The sequence below is a fragment of the Paramormyrops kingsleyae genome, chromosome 7 (genome assembly GCF_048594095.1).
Source record: "Paramormyrops kingsleyae isolate MSU_618 chromosome 7, PKINGS_0.4, whole genome shotgun sequence".
Classification (NCBI taxonomy): domain Eukaryota; kingdom Metazoa; phylum Chordata; class Actinopteri; order Osteoglossiformes; family Mormyridae; genus Paramormyrops; species Paramormyrops kingsleyae.
In genome coordinates, this window is record NC_132803.1 from 30224186 (window position 1) to 30245250 (window position 21065).

The window sequence follows — 21065 nt, forward strand, 5'->3', positions numbered from 1 at the left end:
AACAAAAATAAAACACATTTGACTGCATAACTGATATAAAACTGGTTACATTCATAGATGTAATGTGCTAACCATGTTTAATTTCGCAATTAGTAAGACTAGTTGTATGATCTTTTGAAGATGAAATATATGTTAGTTTCGAACAAACTCATGTAAAATTATATCTCAGAATATTTTAACCAATAACTCAAAATATTTCATCAGTGACATAAAATTCTTTATAAATGTCTTTTCTTAAATAGTGGACAGTAGTATGACAAATAGTAGTATGGCATTCACGCTATAGAATGAGTCAGCATCTTTTCGAACGTATATGCAACTGGTCTGCAATAATGGTGATGCAACGTACAGTTTGAATATTCCCTCGACTTTGCGGTAGTCTCAGCCTGAACTATGGAATAGTTTTATAAATACGTGCAATACAAAGGTGATGTAAACTACAGAATGAAACATAAGGAGTGAAAATAATGTAATTAAACTTAAACAATACTTTTACGTTATCAGCAGGTAAAATTAACAGATTTAGTCACTACTAATGAAATCGACGTACAGTATTTCGTTTCCAGATGAGCAATAAGCAGCGAATGTCTCCTAGCCAATGGACGCCTTCCAGATATATATTTTTTTCGACCAATGATGGGCTTCCACGGTGAGAAAGCGGTTTATATAATTGAAGTTTGTTCCATGCAATGATGTTCATATCGAAAACCTCACAGCTAGAAATAAAGAGACACTGAGGAAAAAAAAGAGACATTCTGCCGCTCTTTTCTACTGCTTCAGAGGGGAAAACTAATTGTCATACGTTAAGGTATGTTATTTTATTATGTGATTTTTAATGTTTATGCTTGTGAAACTAGCTAAGTGGAATTGTTGCATTTATTATTAATTGTTTATAATAGATCATTATAATTTTGCAATAATCGATTAAATGAATTAAGTGAGCTGGTGGTGAAATTTAAGGAATACGTGAAATTTTTGAGTTGCCCCTGAACATAGATTACTGAACCAAAGCTGTGTTTTTCGCTACATCTAACCAGCTATCAGTAACTTTATGGAGAACAGAAGACATGTGTGTTTCTTTTTATTGTGTGACTGTTGACTGTTCTGTATATAACAGTTAGTTACCCAAAATACCTTTCACTTGTTATTTTAGCAAAATGCACCATTCTCAGTTACAAGTATCTCTCATATATGTACTGTATTAATGCTACTGGTTAATGGGATGATACATGGTCAGATAATAGACTGCACTCTTGTTGGAATGAATTAAACCTGTATGTGTGTGTGTGTGTGTGTGTTTAATGATCCAGCTGAACAGTTGATTACCTCAAGGATGAGAATACTCTGTGCATTTCTACTCATCACTGCCAGTGTGTTTGCTGACATCACTGATGGTGCCAACAAGAAGGAGAATGTGGGCACAGTAGTGGGGATCGACCTGGGCACAACCTACTCCTGGTATGCTTGACTTCATTTGTTACATTTTGCCGGATTGTTACACAATGCAGAGCTGTTATATAATGCATCGTTACACCATGTGGACTGTCTGGGGGTCACCGAGGACTGGTTTGAGAAACTGACTTAATGTGAAAAACAGGAATTCACATTAAGATGAAAAGTGAATTATCCATCAACTTTTTTAGGTTTTTAGAATTGTATCTTGGCAGACTTATATTAATTACCAACCTTGATAATAATTTTAACCTATTGCACTTAATTAAACCACTGTCTTTTCTCAAATACAGTGTCGGTGTCTTCAAAAATGGCCACGTTGAGATCATAGCCAATGACCAGGGTAACCGCATCACACCTTCCTACGTGGCCTTCACTTCAAAGGGTGAGCGTCTCATCGGTGACGCTGCCAAGAACCAGCTAACCTCCAACCCAGAGAACACAGTGTTTGATGCCAAGAGACTGATTGGCCGCACTTGGAATGATGGAAATCTGCAGAAAGACATCAAGTACCTTCCCTTTAAGGTGGGATGCATTTTACAAGTCCATCTCCTTGTGTTATAGAATAACTTTGCTTGATTCTCATGAAATTCAGTTAATTTATGTTCCCAATGACTGGCTTGATGTCTTACCCAGGTTATTGAGAAGATGAATAGGCCTCAAATTCAGGTTAATATCAGTGATGGCCAGACAAGGACTTTAGCTCCAGAAGAGATCTCTGCGATGGTGCTGACTAAGATGAAGGAGACAGCAGAGGCCTATTTGGGAGAGAAGGTATCTTTTTTTAATCGAAGGCATCATGGTACAGTGGATTGTGGTTACTGTGTGTGTGTGTGTGTGTGTCTGTGTGAGTGGGTATACCTTACCTTACATGATGAATATCTGTTTTTTTTCCCTTATGGGGATCAGTTTCCTGGGAAAACTCAATTTAATAATAATCTGTGACTGCAATGGAAAAAAACTAAAAATGCAAAAACTTTGCTTACTTATGGTTATAGTTAGGGCTGGGTAGGGGTTAAGGTTGTCATAGTTAGCGTTAGCATTTTTCCCATAGAATGAATGAGCGGTCCCCATAAAGATATGTTTACCCGACATGTGTATGTGTGTGTGTATGTGCAATACTGCACTGCCATCGAATCCAGAATAACGAAGTTACTGGGGAATGGATGGTATCTTTGGCTCTATAGTTTGGAGTATATAAGTATCAACAACTGGAAGCTTTAACTCTTACTAAATATTTGATTTTCCTTTGTTGTATTTCCTGCAGGTCACCCACGCCGTGGTCACTGTTCCAGCTTACTTCAATGATGCCCAGCGCCAAGCCACTAAGGACGCGGGGGTCATCGCTGGCCTTAATGTGTTACGGATCATTAATGAACCGTAAGTTATGGTGCATTGCTGATGAGCTAAACAGCAACGACTGGATATGTGCCATTATTTATTTGGAGTGTCTGTTTGCACCCGGGTGCAAATAGCATCTGCTCCTCTATTCGGCTATTTACAGCCAGCCTCCTCAGGCCCCGCCCCCTGGCTCCACAAAAAACATAAACACTGTGTTACATGCATGGTTACATGTGTGGGTTGGGTCAGGAAATGGGTAGGAATTGTCATCTTCCCACCAAATTTGTTTGTTTTGGTCTTACAGATTAGACTGCTCATTTCATGTAATAATAATAATAATAATAATAATAATAATAATAATAATAATAATAATAATCAGCATTGTTGGCTACTGACACCTGGGTGCAAATAGCATCTGCCTTATTTATCGCTAAAGGTTTTTGCTTGGTCCTAGAGGAAACCTAACAGTTATGCACCTTACTGGTTTGCTGCTGGACAACCAAAATTTCCCTGATACCTATTCAGTAAAATGCTGTCTTGCCAGAAGAATGTTGCATCAAGGATCTGCGTTTTGTCAGCTATAGTTTAGAAATAAAATTGACATTGCATTTAAAAATTCAGCATGATTATCTTGTTTTTTCTTGCACTCTTTCACTTCAGTACCGCTGCTGCTATTGCCTACGGCCTGGACAAAACTGACAAAGAGAGGAACGTCCTTGTGTTTGACCTGGGTGGTGGCACTTTTGACGTGTCCCTCCTCACCATTGATGACGGGGTGTTTGAGGTAGTGGCCACCAATGGAGACACCCATCTGGGCGGGGAGGACTTCGACCAACGTGTCATGGAACATTTCATCAAGCTGTACAAGAAGAACACCGGCAAGGATGTGCGCAAGGATAACCGTGCTGTGCAGAAACTGCGGCGAGAGGTGGAGAAGGCCAAGCGCACGCTGTCCATGCAGCATCAGGCCCGCATCGACATCGAGTCCTTCTTTGAGGGCAAGGATTTCTCCGAGACTCTCACCAGAGCCAAGTTTGAAGAGCTCAATGTGGTAATTGGGCTTAAACCTGGGTTGCAGAATGTTGAAATCTTTGCTTTTCAGACATAAACTTGTGAGTGTTTTCTTTAAAAAGACCTTACTGAGGCAGCAATGACAAATTCACCATTTCACACCCAATAATCATAATATATGATATGATAGGGTGAAATATACTTTATTGATACTGAGGGGAAATTCTTTTTACATAACGTGGCAAGGATAATCCTATGTTTAAGCCCTGCCTACCCTAATTCTACTCTGTTTTCTCCACACAGGATCTGTTCCGTGCCACACTGAAGCCTGTACAGAAAGTTCTGGAAGATGCTGGGTTGAAAAAGTCAGATGTTGATGAGATCGTGCTAATAGGTGGTTCCACCCGGATACCTAAGGTCCAACAGTTGGTGAAGGAGTTCTTTAATGGGAAGGAGCCCTCCCGGGGCATCAACCCAGATGAAGCTGTAGCTTACGGGGCAGCGGTGCAGGCCGGAATGCTCTCTGGGGAAAAAATGAACGGTGAGTTTCGAGACCTTTGGTGATATTGACATGTGACATTACTGAACCACTGCAGCACCAGTTAGGTTTTATTCAGGGCATAGAATGCATGTTCACTAGTACATTAAATGTTATGTTATTGACCCGTCTAGAATTCGTTCTACTGGATGTTTGCCCACTGACTTTGGGTATTGAGACCGTTGGTGGTGTGATGACAAAGCTGATCTCGAGGAACTCTGCTGTGCCTGCTAAGAAGTCTCAGATCTTTTCTACTGCTTCTGAAAACCAGGACACTGTCACTATCAAAGTCTATGAAGGTGAACTCCTTTTCCTTGTTAATTAGATTATGAATTAATTAATGAAGGCTACATTTATATAGTGCTTTTCAAGACACCCAAAGCGCTTGACACAACCAGTAGGGAACCACTTCAACCACCACCACTTAGATCATGAAAAAACTTTTCTGTTTTAAACGGTATATAACATATCTTCTGTCTGTCTTCAGGTGAGCGTCCCATGACCAAGGACAACCACCATTTGGGAACTTTTGACCTGAGTGGGATTCCGCCTGCTCCCCGCGGTATCCCACAGATCGAAGTGACCTTTGAAGTCAACGTTGAAGGCATCCTGCGAGTGACAGCAGAGGACAAGGGGACCGGCAAAAAGAACAAGGTCACCATCACCAATGACCAGAAAAGACTGTCGTCCGAGGAGATCGAGAACATGCTACGGGACGCAGAGCTCTTCGTGAAGGAGGACAAGAGGATGAAAGAGCGCATCGATGCCCTTAATGAACTGGAGACTTACACCTACTCTCTGAAGAACCAGCTCAGTGACGAGAAGCTGGGAAGCAAGCTGTCTTCAGAAGACAAGGAGGCTATCGGGAAGGCTGTGGAGGAGAACATTGGGTGGATGGAGTCTCATCAGGATGCTGAACTTGACGACTTGCAGGCACAGAAGCAGCAGCTTGAGAAGGTGGTCCAACCAATCATAAGCAAGTTATATGACAATACCAGTGGACCACCTGATGGAGTGCAGGACCAACATAATAAGCACAATGAGTTGTAGGGTATTAGCCTTCAGCTCTTATTCTAAATATACACACTGGATTATAATGAACTGCTTCTGAAATTATGCAGGCAGGAACAAGACTGGAGGCGTAAATCATCTGCTGTAAAGTGAAACTTCAAATTTGCTTCTTTCAGGTTTCCAGCTGCTGAATTCACAGCTCAAGGAACACTTAACTGTCTGACTTTTAAGCATAACTAATATCATATGTAATAACAACTGGCTTTTGTTTTCATCTTTAAACAATGCAGCCAAGGCCATGTTAAGCTTATGATATTCCCTTGTGAAACCTTAAGACACATTTAAAAAAGTTGCCTCTCAGAAGGTATTGACTGGATAAATGGCCAACAGACCCGTCATATTCAGGCAGGTGTGGCTCCTAACCAGTTTGCCTGAAAGTGTCTCCCAGTGCGTGAATCTTCATTCATGATATTGATCTAGTTCCTGTCCCCAGATTTGTGAATTAAATGAACATTTTGATATCTCAGGCATATTTTGGCTGGCAGATACATGCTTCAGTATTTCAGTATAGCCTACTGCGTGTCACTTTTTAACAAGGGACTTGTTGCAATATTCAGCTTTCAAACAAAACTAGACTGTTTTTATTAGACTACAGTATCACCATATGTGATGACTTTCGTTTCACTTTTCTGAACAGGAATCCTTAAAAAAACATTAAATGTTAAAAAACAGGCCAGAACAATGAGACAGCGACAGACTCACAAGTGTGCCCGGTTTGTTTGTTCATCTGACTATAATTACATACAATTTGTGTGAATTTGATTTGGAAAAGGGTCATATTGTTGTACTTTATAAATCACTACTTGTTTTGACACTGCTAACTATTACGTTTGCTCTTATATTAAGCATGTAATACATTGTAAACGATAATTTTTCTTCTTCTCTTTGAACCATGTGTTCTTAGTTAATAGGTTTAGAAAAAAAAATGTAAGAGGATGTAAGACACCCATGTCTCAAAGAAAGGGGCTATGCTTATTTCTTTGTTATTCCTTGCAATCATTTGCTCGTATATTTGATACATAACATGACAATTATAATCATACACACATCTATGGATATGTAAGGTGTATGTTATTTTTCTTTCGACTGTCTCCATGTCTTTTTTTGTCGTATTCTTGTAACTATATTTATTTTTTTATGTCTTTGGTGTTTGCACTGTAATAAATCACTAAAAAACCATTAAAAGGTAAAAAAAAAAAAAAGCTTTTTATTCAGTGTTTTTCTTTCAGGGATCTGCCTCACATCAGCACAGTAACCACACAGTCGCTGTGGATCACGCCCTGCGTGTCCATACCGCCAAAGGCAAAGCACAGGTGCACTGTGTCCGGTTTAGGAGTCCCAGCTGGCTTCTCCCCGCCGCTGGACTCAGCTCGGAGGTGCCAGGGCACCACGCACATCGAGTGGTCCAGTCGGTTTGGGGGGAGGTGCCCCCTGAATTTCATCAGGGCCCAGCGCTGCCTGTCTGTTCGATTGCGAGGGAAATAGGAGTGAAGAATTAGAAAATTCAAACAGAACCTCAGAGCTGCATATGCTAACCGAACCAGAGGTGCCGCTGGAAATTTTAGGCCCCATGAAAGCATATTATATTAGGCCCCCACCCCAGAGCAATCCAATTTCCAATAGCATTCCAATTTTTTATGGCCTGTCTACTCCCCCCTCCCCCTTACGGTGCCCCTGAACTATTGTAGGCAGTAATCCCTTTAAATCCTGTTTGATTTGTTATACAGTAATATGCAAAAGTCTTAGGCAAACAAAAAAAAAAGAAAAAATCTGGGTAGTGTGTATTTGCTCGAAAAAAAAAAAAAAAACAAACATTGCAACATATGCAAGTTAAAAGCAACACAATAAAAACCAACAATAATTTCTTCTTTGCTAAAAGTTACTGATATCTTGCTGGATGGCTAGAAGACCGCTTCAGTTCCCAAACATCTCCTCAGTGGCACCCCAGCCATTCAACACATTCACTAAAATTTCACTACTAGCTCAGTTAATTGATTATCCTAATTAGTAGACACTGATTACTCAAAGACGGTGTGCCAGTGGTCCAGTTAAAAAGTACACAGGTGTATCAAATGGTTGTTGCAAATACTGGAGTGATTTTAGGAACGATTTTGAAATGGCTAAACCAACACACTTAGACATAGCATCACAGTTTTCTACGAACATGAAGATCATTTAAACATTTTCTTTGAATGCCTAAGACATCTGCACAGTATTGTATGTTATCGGCAACATGCTAATTCATAAATACACTCCTGAATGATGACATCTTTTCATTGCTGTGCCACTCAGGTGCCCTGAAACGACTTGACGACTTTTAAACGAGGAAAAATGAGGAGCCTCTGCAGAGAAGCAGGAGCCACAGCCTCACCGGTGTGGAACCTGTACATGGAGTTCGTGGCTCCGGCTGGCGTCATGCCCCCAAACACGTAGATGTTCTTCCCGACGGCCACAGCTGAATGGGAAGCCACGGCTGGGGGGGCGTCACCTCTGGTTCTCACACGCTCCCACGTCATGGTCACTGCAGGGTTGGCAGAATGCACGTGTGGCTCAGTGGTGCCCTCTCCCAGAGAAACAAACATTGCAGCTTTCATGAATGTTCTTAGAAATGTACCTCTGCATTTGTCTCAATTCTTACTACTTATGCCTCCCTATAAACATGTAATGGAAATCATACTTGCTTGAGAATTTTAATAACAAAGAGAAATGCATATAAAAATACAGTGAAATAGGATTTTGCCCCAATAGCCTATTCCATCCTTCCATCCATCTTCTGACTGCTTATCCAATAAATCTCATGGGTAGCTATTTTCTATAACTAAATGATATATGTCCCCACTCTGAGTATTTCGTAGTGACCTTTTTCAGGAAACGGCGGCCTGGAGATGTTTCAACGTGGACCTACGTGTGTCTAGGGAGAACATGTCACTGTGGAACTTGTCCCCCGACAGCCCTCCATGAACGTAAAGCTTGGAGCCGACGGTGACCACAGCGTGACCGTGCCTTGCGGACGGGGCTCTCCCGTGGGTCTCTGGCTGAGACCAGGTCGAGGACCCTGCGTGCGGACAAATGGCAGGTAAGTTTTAAACGCGCACATTCGCGTGACACAAAACTAAAAAGTCACGGTGATCCTCTGATGTTTTAACAAATAATCGTCGTTACTGTTAGTATCTGAAGTGATGAACACCTGCGTCAAAGACATGAAGCTGGGGATCATTCACGGGGGCGGCTCCAGCTTCCCCCCCAGAAAAGACGAAGAGCTTGTCGCCTGCGCAGGAGGAGTTGGTGTGGTAGGTCCTGGATGATGGGGGGATCCCTGTCACTGGCACGTTTCTCCACGACGTCGCTTCTGAGGACAAAGGCCAAGGAGCCAAGGCTTTAAAATGATTCCCAGCAAGAACTATGTGCAAAATATTTATCCAAATGTCAAAACTTTATACAAGGCAAACTTTAAACCGCCCACAACTTATGACAGCTCAGTTTGTTAAAATGCTTAGTGTACTGATATTTTTTTCAGAGCAGATTATTTTTTATTACAAGAGTACACAATGCTGATGATATAAATATTAACAGTGTATAAAGAACGTGGAACAACACTCACAATCAATGTCATCTTGTGAATATCATGGTTTTGACTAGGGTACAATAGCTTCATTCTGTGACTTCTCTGAGTACATGCTGCTTTAATGATAATAAGAACATTAAGAAAAGAAACAGCACCGTACTTTGTTTAATTTACCGCTGAAGTCATGTTTAAGACATTAAATTGCTTTTAGCATTCGTGAAAGACCGTGTTGACGTAAGAAAACTTATGCATTAGCTTATAATATTTGCCATATGAGAAGACATATGGGCCTGGCCATTACCTTCCACGTTTATGGACTGGATGCTGTTGCGGTTGCCGCTCTGCTGAGCCCCGGCAAACACGCATAGGCTGCGCGGGCTGCTCGCAGGCACGAAGCTGCAGTGCTCGTAGCGCGCAGACAGCCCGTCCCACTCGGGCGCGTCCCACTCGTGGCGGTCTGCCCACGGAAGGCATGGCTAGGTTAGGGTTAGGACCTCAAAGCAAACCCCAGTCTGCGATCAAAACGGGAACAAGCGCCAATGCGATTCGTTTTGGAAGTTAAATATGTATCTGTCAGACATATAATCAGGGATGCGCATAACTGGTACATACAAGTACGAATTTACCTTTAAAAGCGATACGTGCGGCAGTCGATTGTTGTAACAGCGCAAATGTGTCCCTATCTTATGTGCATTTGCGCTGCTATGACAAGAACTAATCTTTAACTTTATAATTTTAACTTTATACCGTAAATGAAGTACGAATTACCATATAATTAAGGTTCAAGTGCACGATAATGCAATGCCGCACGTATCGCTGTTAAAGGTGAATGCGCATCCCTGCATGTAGTTATGCACAATATAAAAGACGTGTAAAGTTCCGGTAAGTTTACCAAGGTCTATGACATGGCAATCTGAAAAACTGCCATTGGGATTTGCCCCTCCGACGATGAGGATCTTTCCCTTTCCATCGTCACTGCTTGGGATGTAAGTACACGTGTGGCCCACGCTGACTCCGGGACCCCCTCCCCTGGGGATCAGGGCGTACCTGCCGAGCAGCACCGGCACAGGATGAACACGCAGCTAATGTCGCCGGGAAAATGAGATTTAAATAAACAAAATACATAACAACTAAATAATGAATCAGCTGTCGGCAACGTGCTGGTGTTTACCATACACCCTCTCGTGGTTCGTCTTCCGGTTCAAGCACAGGAAGGAGCTCCATTATTGTGCTCTGTTGGGATTGATATTTTATTTCTTTTACTGTTTACTGTAGACTGCCCAGATAAGTAAGCATACGTAGATGAAATACCGTCACATTGTGAGGTTTCACCATGACAGAAACGTAACTATTAAAAGAAAGAGGTTCTACTGCACAGCGACGACACGCTGAAATTCATGTCAAGACTGAAAACAACGCAGCACCAAAAAGTGCAATATGTTATTCAATGGATGCAACCAGATCTTTACCCGATTACTGCAGCTTTTAACTGCAAGCAACGACGTGGTGGCTGTTTAAAAATGTACGAGCAGATCGCAGGGCGGCTGTCACGCACAACCAAACAATAACTCGAGATACTGTTACCTCGGTGACTAAACAGCTAGTCAGCTAGATAGATAGATAAAAAAGAAACAGCTCGTCGCATCTTAGTTACGCTGATTTACCGTTTTGGAGCATCCCAAAGCTGCATCCGGCGCAGATATTCTTACTAAATCAGATGCATTAGTCAAGTTAAACCACCCCCACCCCCACCCCCACCCCAAAACCACTAGGGCAGGGAAGGGGGCGGATCTATAGCGAGGGGCGGACCTCTTGGTCGGTCAAACATGCGATGTCCTAAAATGACTATGTGAGTCTTGCAATTAACTGTATTTTGCTATTAGGTAAATTTGTCATCCACAAATGCAAATTTTTAAGAACTCCTCCAATTTCCCTTGTTTTCCACAAAGAATTAACAACTCTCTATTTTGGTGCATTGGTCTACATGTACGGGAAAATTGCAATGAGACTTGGCTATCCGAGGACTTTAGTTTGTTGGATTGTTTTTTTAAAATCTTTTCTTTGTTTTGTGTTGTCATTGTGCTCGGACGTTGTTGATGTTATGGATGTTATACGAATGTTTTGTGCTTCTGTGTTTGTGTAATTGTATTTTGAGCATTAATTAAAATAAAATAAACTAGAATAAAAAAACATGCGATATTCCATGCAGAACAGTGTAGTAATGGGAATAACGGCTCTTTGGACGGAGCCGGTGTTCTGACAAAACATCCTACTTTATCAAAACATCCTACCGTAGCGTAAATTTATAGTCATGTCTACCTTATCAGAATATGCTACCATATGTGGTTTATGCCTCCAACGTACATATCTATAGGTAGTATGTGCTGATGGCCAAATTACCCTATCAAGACATGTTCCCTGCTTGTATTTATATAGATAGTATGTTCTGATGGCCAAATTACCCTATCAAAACATGCTTCCTGCTTGTATTTATATAGGTAGTACGTTCTGATGGCCAAATTACCATATCAAGACATGCTTCTTGCTTGTATTTATATGGGTAGTATGTTCTGATGGCCAAATTACCCTATCAAAACATGCTTCTTGCTTGTATTTATATACTGTAGGTAGTATGTTCTGATGGCCAAATTACCATATCAAGACATGCTTCCTGCTTGTATTTATACGGGTAGTACATTCTGATGGCCAAATTACCCTATCAAGACATGCCTCCTGCTTGTATTTATATAGGTAGTATGTTCTGTTGTCCAAATTACCCTATCAAAACATGCTTCCTGCTTGTATTTATATAGGTAGTATGTTCTGATGGCCAAATTACCCTATCAAAACATGCTTCCTGCTTGTATTTATATAGGTAGTATGTTCTGTTGTCCAAATTACCCCATCAAAACATGCCTCCTGCTTGTATTTATATAGGTAGTACTGTATGTTCTGATGGCCAAATTACCCCATCAAGACATGCCTCCTGCTTGTATTTATATAGGTAGTATGTTCTGATGGCCAAATTACCCCATCAAGACATGCTTTCAGCACACATTCATTTAATGATAACACAGAATACAAGGAGAAATGGGGGGAAATTTTATTTATAAGAACCTGTTACATGCTTTACTCACATTTTTTGCATTTGTATTCTAGGTGGCTCTACTTATATTTTGCACATTCAAAATGTGCCCATCTGTGGCAAGAATCACACTGCACCTAGAAGGGAAAATAAATAGCTCATATTCTTTTTGTACATACTATTACATAACATTTTAAACATGATCAGCAATTAATGATAATATGACTTATGGTGGGTTTTTTTTACCATTTCAATCATGCTGCGGTCAGCTTCAGCATCTAACGTAGAACAAACAATGCAGTGGTCCTCAGCATTCCCTAAAACACATCGATGGCCATAAGAACATAAGAAATGTACAAAGGAGAGGAGGCCATTCGGCCCATCAAGCTCGTTTGGGGAGAACTTAACTAATAGCTCACAGTTGTTAAAATCTTAACTAGCACTGATTTAAAGGAACCCAGGGTTTTCGCTTCTGCTACACTAGCAGGAAGACTGTTCCATACTTTAACTACATGCTGTGTAAAGAAGTGCTTCCTCAAATTTGTTTTAAAATGTTCTCTCGTTAATTTCCACTCATGGCCACGAGTTCTAGTATTTGAACTAATATTGAAATAGCCATTTGGCTGAACAGCATCTAGACCCGTTAGAATCTTATATACCTGGATCATGTCCCCCTTAGTCTCCTTTGCTCAAGGCTAAACAGATTCAGTTCCGCTAACCTCTCCTCATAAGACATTCCTCTAAGACCAGGAATCATTCTCTGCGGCACACTATGTGCCTCAGCACTCGGTGACCCGCTCTGTTACTTTACATGGTGTCACTTCATTGCTGAGTTTCTGTTGTTCCTAGACGCTTCCAATGTTATTCAAACATTATTCCTTGAATAATTTAAAAATAATGATAACGTGTTTAGGAAGATACATCATAGCAAATTACTCTCCTAAATTTTTATATTTAGACTTTGAGAAAAGTCTTTTCACAAAATGTTTGAAAAGTACTATTTGTACTGTACTGTTTGAAAAGTACTATTTAAATTGTAATTACACACTATAACAGGGTTATTCAAATCACGGTCCTCGAGGTCCGAGCACTGCTGGTTTTCCAGCCTTCCTTTACCTGTCAGTCAGGTGTGAAGCCTCTGACCAATCAGAATCAGTAATTATTAAACTAACTACCTGGGAGAACTGAAAACAAGGCTTGGGTTAGGAATCGAGCTCCAGATTTGAAGAACCCTCCACTTTTAATGTGATAAGGACATTACTGAACTTACCTCGATGTTCAAGTAGGGTGCAAGCTATCTGCATTCGCTCCAGCGCAACTGCTTCCATAGTGGTGAGCACCTCACTGACCTCTCCAAATGCAAGGTAGTGTTCTGCGAACTGTGAGATTTACCATCATTATAATGTAAAATTGTAATTATAGTTAACAATAAATAGAATAATTTGAATAAGTACTTTTAACAGTAAAACTCCGCAACTGTTGGAATCCTGTTGCTTATTGTGCTGCAGAGTCTGTAACTGCCACTCCGTTTTGGCGTCTTCGTGCCCTCTCATCCTCAGAAAATTAACAAAGCAATTTATAATGAAACAAGATATGTTGTTTCTAAGAATCATACTTCAGTATCATACATACCTCCAGTTACGCAGAATTTTCCTTTCATAAAAACCTTCATTCCCCATGGGGTCTATGAGCAGTATTGTCCTCGCTAAGATGTTGACAATCTAAAAAAAAATGTTGTATTTAAAATAGTTTTTGCTAATTAAACCCACATAAGAATAACACAATCTTCAAGAAACTGTTTCTTAACAACAAAGTATGCTGCTTAATAAATAATTGAACACGTACCACAAGAATCCAGTGTGTACCAAAGTTCACAGGGCACAGCCAAATGTCTTCAACTGGGAACTTCATCTGTGGGATGTTTTTTTAGTAAGTTTATAATAATTTAGATCCACTTAAGTACCATGCATCTCAGGGTGTTTTCACATATAGTCCTTTTTAAAGGAACTGAACTCAGTTGTCATGATCCGTTCCGTCCGCTCCTGATGTGTGCCACGCCCCCTCATTCTCCACGTGTTCTTTCCCGATCGTGCCCAGCTGTTCCTTGTTGTTTCGGCTTGTCTATAGTATTTAGTCCGTGTCTGAGTCAGTCTTCCCCAGATCCGTCATTGATGTTTGTCGCTGTTTTGGTCCTGTCTGCCCGAATAAACCCCGTTTGCCTGCATTCTCGGCTTGCCTTGCCTGCTTCCCGGCTCGCTTCCCTGCCGTCCGCTAACAGAATGACGGATCTCGCCGACGAACCTCCGCGGATCAAGGACCAACGCCTCGATCTGCTACAAGAGGTTATATACTGGCTGTCCCAACCAGAGATCCAGGAGGATCCTGTGTCCCTGGACTTAGCCAGCCGGAGCGGGACTCTTCTTGAGGAGATCACCCCGCTTACGGAAGCACACGTCATCGCAGACGTCCGCGATAATTTACGGCAGGTGTATGAGAGGATAACGGAGAGGCGGCTCCAGCCGCTCACCCTCTCCGCGACAGCCCTACCTCAACCCTGCCATGGCCGGAGAAAGAAGAGACGTAAGGAGAGGTCCCCGGAAGCCCAACCGGTGATCTACCTGAGGGCATGCTCTTTCTCTCCGGCTCCTCTTTCCGTCGCCCCGGAGGACATCACAGCCACCGCGAAGGAACCTTCGCGGGCAGCTGCCCCCTTCGAGGGTACGCGGCTAGCCCTTAAAGGGGCCCGGGCCGTCTGGGACGCTATTCCCCGGATCCCCGAGGCCCTTAAAGGGGCAGCGCATGCACGCCCGGCGCCGATCCTGGCACCGGTTCCGGACCTGCCTGTTCCGGACCTGCCAGCAGCACTAGCTGTTACTGCCGCCGCTCTGACCGCGGCACCGCCTGCTGCTGCTGCCGCCGCTCTGCCCGCGGCACCGCCAGCTGCTACTGCCACCGCTCTGCCCGCGGCACCGCCAGCTGCTGCTGCCGCCGCTCTGCCCGCGGCACCGCCTGCAGCACCAGATGCTACTGCCGCCGCTCTGCCCGCGGCACCGCCTGCTGCTGCTGACGCCGCTCTGCCCGCGGCTACGCTGCCTGCTGCCGCCGCCGATCTGCCCGCGGCACCGCCTGCTGCAGCTTCTGCCGCTCTGCCAGCGGCTACGCCTGACCCGCCTGTCCTGCCTGACCCGCCTGTCCTGCCTGACCCGCCTGTTCTTGCTGACCCGCCTGCCCTGCCTGTGGTCCCTGCTGCTGCTGCTGCCGTTGCTGCTCTGCCCGCGGCACGACCTGCCGCAGCTGCCGCCGCTCTGCCAGCGGCTACGCCTGACCCGCCTGTCCTGCCTGACCCGCCTGTCCTGCCTGACCCGCCTGTTCTTGCTGACCCGCCTGCCCTGCCTGTGGTCCCTGCTGCTGCTGCTGCCGTTGCTGCTCTGCCCGCGGCACGACCTGCCGCAGCTGCCGCCGCTTTGCCAGCGGCACCGCCGGCTCCGAACTGGCCTGCAGCAACAGCCGCTACTGCCGCCGCTCTGCCCGCGGCACCGCCTGCTGCTGCTGCCGCCGCTCTGCCCGCGGCACCGCCTGCAGCTCTGGCTGCCGCTCAGCCCAAGGCGCCTGCCGGGGCGCCCCCTGCTGGACTCACGCCCCGGGTGTCTGCTGAAGCGGCCCCTGCAGCTCCGGCCGTCGCCACTCTGCCCGGGGTATTCGCTGGGGCGGCCCCTGCTGGTCGCTTGCCCTGCTCGCCTGACCTGCCCATCCTGCCCTGCTCGCCTGACCTGCCCGTCCTGCCCTGCTCGCCTGACCTGCCCGTCCTGCTCTGCTCGCCTGACCTGCCCGTCCTGCCCTGCTCGCCTGACCTTCCCGTCCTGTCCTGCTCACCAGCAGCCACGCCCGCAGCTCCCCCTGCTGATGCTGCCGCGCTGCTTACGGCGGCCCCTGCGGACCGCTCGCCGGCCTCGCCCGTCTCATCGGTCCAGCTCGGATCGCCTGTCGGCACTGCAGCCACGCCCGCGACTGCCGTCGCCGCTCTGCCTGCAGCACCGCCTGCAGCTGGCTGCTTACCTGAGGTGCCCACGGAGGCGCCCCCTGCTGGCCATGTGATGGCGGCGCCCCCTACTGGCCGCGTTATGGCAACACCCTCTGCTGGCTGCTTGCCCGAGGTAGCCACGAAGGCGCCCCATGCCGGCCGCATAATGGCTGCGTCCCCTGCTGGCTGCGTGACGGCGGCGCCCGTTGAGGTGCCTCCTGCTGGCCGAACGCCCAAGACGCCCGCCGAGGCGTCCCCTATTGGCCGAGTGACTGCGGCGCCCCCCGAGGCGGCCCCTACTGGCCAAGGGACTGAGGCGTCCACGGTAGCCGCAGAGGCGCTCCCTCTTGTTCCGCCTGTCCTGCCGGCACCTGAAGTGCCTGTTTCACCTGTCCTGCCGGCACCTGAAGTGCCTGTCTCGCCTGTCCCGCCGGCACCTGAAGTGCCTGTCTCGCCTGTCCCGCCGGCACCTGACGTGCCTGTCTCGCCTGTCCTGCCGACGCCCAAGCCCGGTTCGCCGGTCCAGCCGGCCCAGCCCTGCTCGCCGGTCCAGCCGGCCCAGCCCTGCTCGCCGGCCCAGCCCTGCTCGCCGGTCCAGCCGGCCCAGCCCTGCTCGCCGGTCCAGCCGGCCCAGCCCTGCTCGCCGGTCCAGCCGGCCGCACCCGCGGCTCCGCCCGCTGCCACAGCCAGGCCCGCGGCCCCACCTGAGGCCGCCGCTCTGTCCGCGGCCCCGTCTAAGGCCGTCGCTCTGGCTGCTCCGCCCGCGGCCACGCCCGTGGCTCCGGCTGCCCCGCCTGCGGCCACGCCCGCGGCTCTGGCTGCCCCGCCTGCGGCCACGCCCGCGGCTCTGGCTGCCCCGCCTGCGGCCACGCCCGCGGCTCTGGCTGCCCCGCCTGCGGCCACGCCCGCGGCTCTGGCTGCCCCGCCTGCGGCCACGCCCGCAGCTTTGGCTGCCCTGCCTGCGGCCACGCCCGCGGCTCTGACTGCCCCTCCTGTTGCCTCTTCGGAGGCTTTGACTTCTGCTCGCCCTACACTGCCCTCCCTCTTGACTCCCTCACCCTTGCCTCAGCAAGGCCGACACACCCCAGGACCGCGCCTGTCTGTTTCCCGTAAGGGACGGGGACACAGACGTCGGTCCCTGGTCCCGCCTACCCTGACTCCTGGCTCGCCCGTGCGCCCCCTTGCCGTGGTTCGGTGGCTGCCTGCGGGTCCTACGGCTCCGGCTCGGCTGTCGCCTCCGGATCCCCCTCCGGTGCCTCGTCGCCCTCCTGTGGTCCCTCCGTCGGCGCCTCGTCGGCCGCCTCCGGGCCCTCCCACTTCGGCTGGGCGTCGGAGGGCGACTACCCTGGCTCCGGCTACGCCTCCTCCTGCGCCAGTGTTCCCTCCTGCTCCCTCCTTGTGTCCTTTGTCGGTCCCTACGTCTGTCTCCGTCTCCCCTGTGTGGTCCCTTCCTGCTCCGGTCTCCCTTCCACCTGTGGCCCCTGCGGCTGCCTTCCCTCGCCCGCCTGGGTTCCCTCGAGCTCGCCCTATTCTTTCTCCTCCCTTTGTTCCGTCTCCTCGTCCCTTTGTTCCTCCTGTCTCGGTTCCTCGTCCCTCTGTGCCTCCTCCGTTCCCTTCTGGTCCCTTTGCTCGTCCTGCCTTTTCTCGTCCCTCTGTGCCTCCCGTGTTCACTCCCGGCCCTTTTGTTCCTTCATTTTCTGTCCCCTCTCTGTCTCCTTTCTTGATCTGCCTGTCTGCGTTCCCTGTCTTGTGTCAGGTCATGTCGTTTTTCTGGTCCTTGTTCCTGTTCTGTGCCTCAGTCCTGTTTCCAGTGTCTCGTTGACGTTTTGCTTTTGTCTTCTAGGTCCTGTTCCCCGGTCTCGTCCGTCGCCTCCTCCCAGGCGCGCCCGGTGTGCGCGCCTTTGGGGGGGGGTTCTGTCATGATCCGTTCCGTCCGCTCCTGATGTGTGCCACGCCCCCTCATTCTCCACGTGTTCTTTCCCGATCGTGCCCAGCTGTTCCTTGTTGTTTCGGCTTGTCTATAGTATTTAGTCCGTGTCTGAGTCAGTCTTCCCCAGATCCGTCATTGATGTTTGTCGCTGTTTTGGTCCTGTCTGCCCGAATAAACCCCGTTTGCCTGCATTCTCGGCTTGCCTTGCCTGCTTCCCGGCTCGCTTCCCTGCCGTCCGCTGACATCAGTCCTCAGAAAGAGAACAGAGTCCCCTTTCAAATGAACTCACACTGTGAACATTAAAAGAACCGAGTTCCCTTTCTGTTGGTCTACTTCTAGAGGACTGAGTTTGGTTCCTTTAAAGAGGATTATATCTGAAAACACCATAAGAATAACTACGTTACCTTGCTGACGCATCTAAACTGCCCAGAGAACAACGAGGTTGCAACAACTGAACATAGCAGGTGTACAGCGTTCTGTAAAAGTATACAAAAATGTTATAGAACATATAAAAAATAAAATATTTGTATATTTCAAAATAACTGGGTAAATATATTTCTTAATTGCCTTTTGTTTCTCGGTGAGACGGTGCAGGCATGCATCAATTACCTGTTTGGAAAAAAGACAGTTTATATACTAACAACAGCAATTTCTGAAGAAACTGCTTGATTGCTGTGTGCAAAAATTAGAAAGGAATATAAATGCTGATAAAGGTTATTTCTGCATATAGTGGAACTGGACATTATGATGTCACAGAGGGGATCTGTGTTGTGGTTGATGGCACTCTTTCCTATTGAAGTCCATGGGAGAAATCTGAGGGGAAGAAGATGCTTGTGGTTTTGCTATCTAAACTCCCCCATCTACCCACACATTTTATGCCATTAATGGTGTTTCTACGGCAAAAACTGTAGAAGGAGCAGCACTTCAAAGTGGGAATCAATCACAATAATGATAACTTCTCTTACCTCATCAGAAAGCCACCCAGACCCCTGCAGTGTTCGAAAAGAAGAATCATACAGCTTGTATGGTCCGACAACTGACTCCAAGCGCCCAGTATCCTTAGCAGCCCATAGCCTCTTTACTAAAAGAAAAATATGATGTTAGTTTGGGCATGAGAATTTTAGTTGAAAACCTGGGTTAAGGCCAACGGGCTACAACTGGACAAGAGACAACACAATGAACATGTGGTTTCACGCAGAGAAATAGGAAAGGTACAGGGGGTGGACAAAAGAGAAAAGTTTACTGACAGACTGTTCCATTTGCGGACTTCCACAAGCTGACTGTCTATTGCATTACATTCAATATGAGTTGAAGACAGCATATATCCAGGTGCCTAGAGATTTAGATCTTTGTTCTCCTTAGACCAGAACTTTCCTTTTTAGTAAGCTGGCACATGTCCACCCTCTATAAATCAGATAGCTAAACTGACCAACAGGTCAAAAGAGCCAAGATAAGACAATACAATGAAGTATTAGCAGCAAACATGCAAGCAACAGTGAACCAAGTTGGAACGGCAAACTGGCAACAAATGACCAACTGGTCAAAATGAAATTTTCAGCTATGCCACCTTCATCTTCTGTGCTTTGTTGCAAGGAGGGAGATTCTGGTTCAAGCTTTTCTGGTGCTGGTACTGAATTTACCTCTTGGTGGGAGGCACAACTTTTGTCAGCTGTTTTTGGTGCGTAATGAATAACAGAGGGTCTGGTATCTTCTGGAATTTGCTGATACTGAGGGCTAGTGGTAGGATGGCATGGGGGCATCTTGAGGTTTGTAAGGCTGTTCACTGGCTGACTGCGAGTTGGACATTTTTCATTGTCACTGACATTTACAGAGTGGGTCCTTCTGTACGGCTTAATATGGTCAATGCTGTACTGATTTTTTAAAGTAGCTCCCTCAGTGTTTTTTAATCTAACACATTTACCAGAGATGTCCTGAATGGTGTAGGGACCTGAAAAATCTGGATCAAGTCTTCCTCCCTTCCTTCCACGTTTCCTCATGTTCAGGAGAAGAACTTCATCTCCAACATTGTATACAATGTTTTTGTACTTCTTCTGTACTCGTCTAGCATAGGCTTCCTTTTGCATTTCTTGGGACTTTGCTATATTTTCTTCTACAGTTTTTTTAACTAAAGCCTGTGCGTCTCTTGTAGAATATACAAAGTCACTGTAACTTGACTCCTCAGGGAGAATGTTGGAGGATAGCTAAAATTTACAATTTTTTATTAACAATTAAAATTGCAAAGGCAAATAACGCATGTGCAACATGAACCGAAAAAGTAATTTCATTTATTTTCTAATGTTTACATAACTAATGTTTAAAACTAATTATACTATTACACAGCTTTGAGCCCAAAATGCCACAAAAGAGATAGATACCTATAATTTTTGTATTATTAACACTTTTTATGATCACTTTTTACACTTGATACACTTGTACAGGTGAACACATTATCATACTGAAAGTTCTCCTCACTATTGGTAACCTTAAATTAAGATACAAATGTAAAGAACAAAGGCTGATTAGTCACTTAATTTATCTGTAAAATGTGTCTTGCATTTAGAAATTAAGCAGAAAAGATTAAATCTGCAGCCATGGCAGTATCGATACATCCTCTTTCCAATTAAGATGACATTTATGTATAATCACAGTAGTTGGATAGACAGAATTCTTTAAACACTTACAGGTACTTCAACAGGAACTTCTGAAGGATAAGTTGCTTCTCTCCCATACATTAAAAGAAATGGTGTGTATTTGGTTGTGGTGTGGACCTTAGACCTCAAAGAAAACAGTATAGCACCCAGATACACATCCCATTCATTCTGTTGACTGTTGACTAATTTTCTGAGGGCTCTAAATGTAGACATAAGAAAAGAAACACAATAGTGACAATGTTTTAACTAAATGTTTCTACTGAAATGTTACATACAAATAAAGCATACCTTTTTATGTTGTCATTTGTCTTTTCAAGTCCATTTGTCTGTGGGTGATACACTGCTGTGACACTCCTTTCAATTTTTAGTAAGCTGCAAAGACTAGAATTGAGCTTCAAAG

At 45.8% G+C, this 21065-nt stretch overlaps 2 protein-coding genes and 1 long non-coding RNA gene across 4 annotated transcripts; 1 reads left to right on the forward strand and 2 right to left on the reverse strand.

The window, feature by feature from the left end:
- Positions 1 to 36: 36 nt before the first annotated feature.
- Positions 37 to 6593, forward strand: LOC111843454 (endoplasmic reticulum chaperone BiP-like). The gene is made up of 9 exons (XM_023811065.2): positions 37 to 808; positions 1311 to 1458; positions 1746 to 1977; positions 2089 to 2226; positions 2720 to 2832; positions 3454 to 3844; positions 4108 to 4345; positions 4477 to 4641; positions 4830 to 6593. The coding sequence occupies exons 2-9, from the start codon at positions 1334 to 1336 to the stop codon at positions 5390 to 5392; spliced, it is 1965 nt and encodes a 654-aa protein (XP_023666833.2). The 5' UTR covers positions 37 to 808; positions 1311 to 1333; the 3' UTR covers positions 5393 to 6593.
- On the reverse strand, positions 6593 to 10728 carry rabepk (Rab9 effector protein with kelch motifs). Of its 2 annotated transcripts, none has more exons than XM_023811069.2 (8): positions 10643 to 10728; positions 10150 to 10211; positions 9871 to 10025; positions 9280 to 9435; positions 8601 to 8762; positions 8319 to 8468; positions 7785 to 7934; positions 6593 to 6875 (listed from the first exon to the last, which is right to left on the reverse strand). In XM_023811069.2, the coding sequence occupies exons 2-8, from the start codon at positions 10200 to 10202 to the stop codon at positions 6652 to 6654; spliced, it is 1050 nt and encodes a 349-aa protein (XP_023666837.2). In that variant the 5' UTR covers positions 10203 to 10211; positions 10643 to 10728; the 3' UTR covers positions 6593 to 6651. The 2 variants fall into 2 exon arrangements, with proteins under 2 accessions (XP_023666837.2, XP_023666835.2); XM_023811067.2 differs by having other exon boundaries at positions 7785 to 7976.
- A 1345-nt stretch (positions 10729 to 12073) lies between these two features.
- On the reverse strand, positions 12074 to 13366 carry LOC111843483 (uncharacterized). The gene is made up of 3 exons (XR_011992263.1): positions 13334 to 13366; positions 12310 to 12380; positions 12074 to 12200 (listed from the first exon to the last, which is right to left on the reverse strand). It is a non-coding gene; the product is annotated as an uncharacterized lncRNA (long non-coding RNA).
- Between the last annotated feature and the right edge of the window lie 7699 nt (positions 13367 to 21065).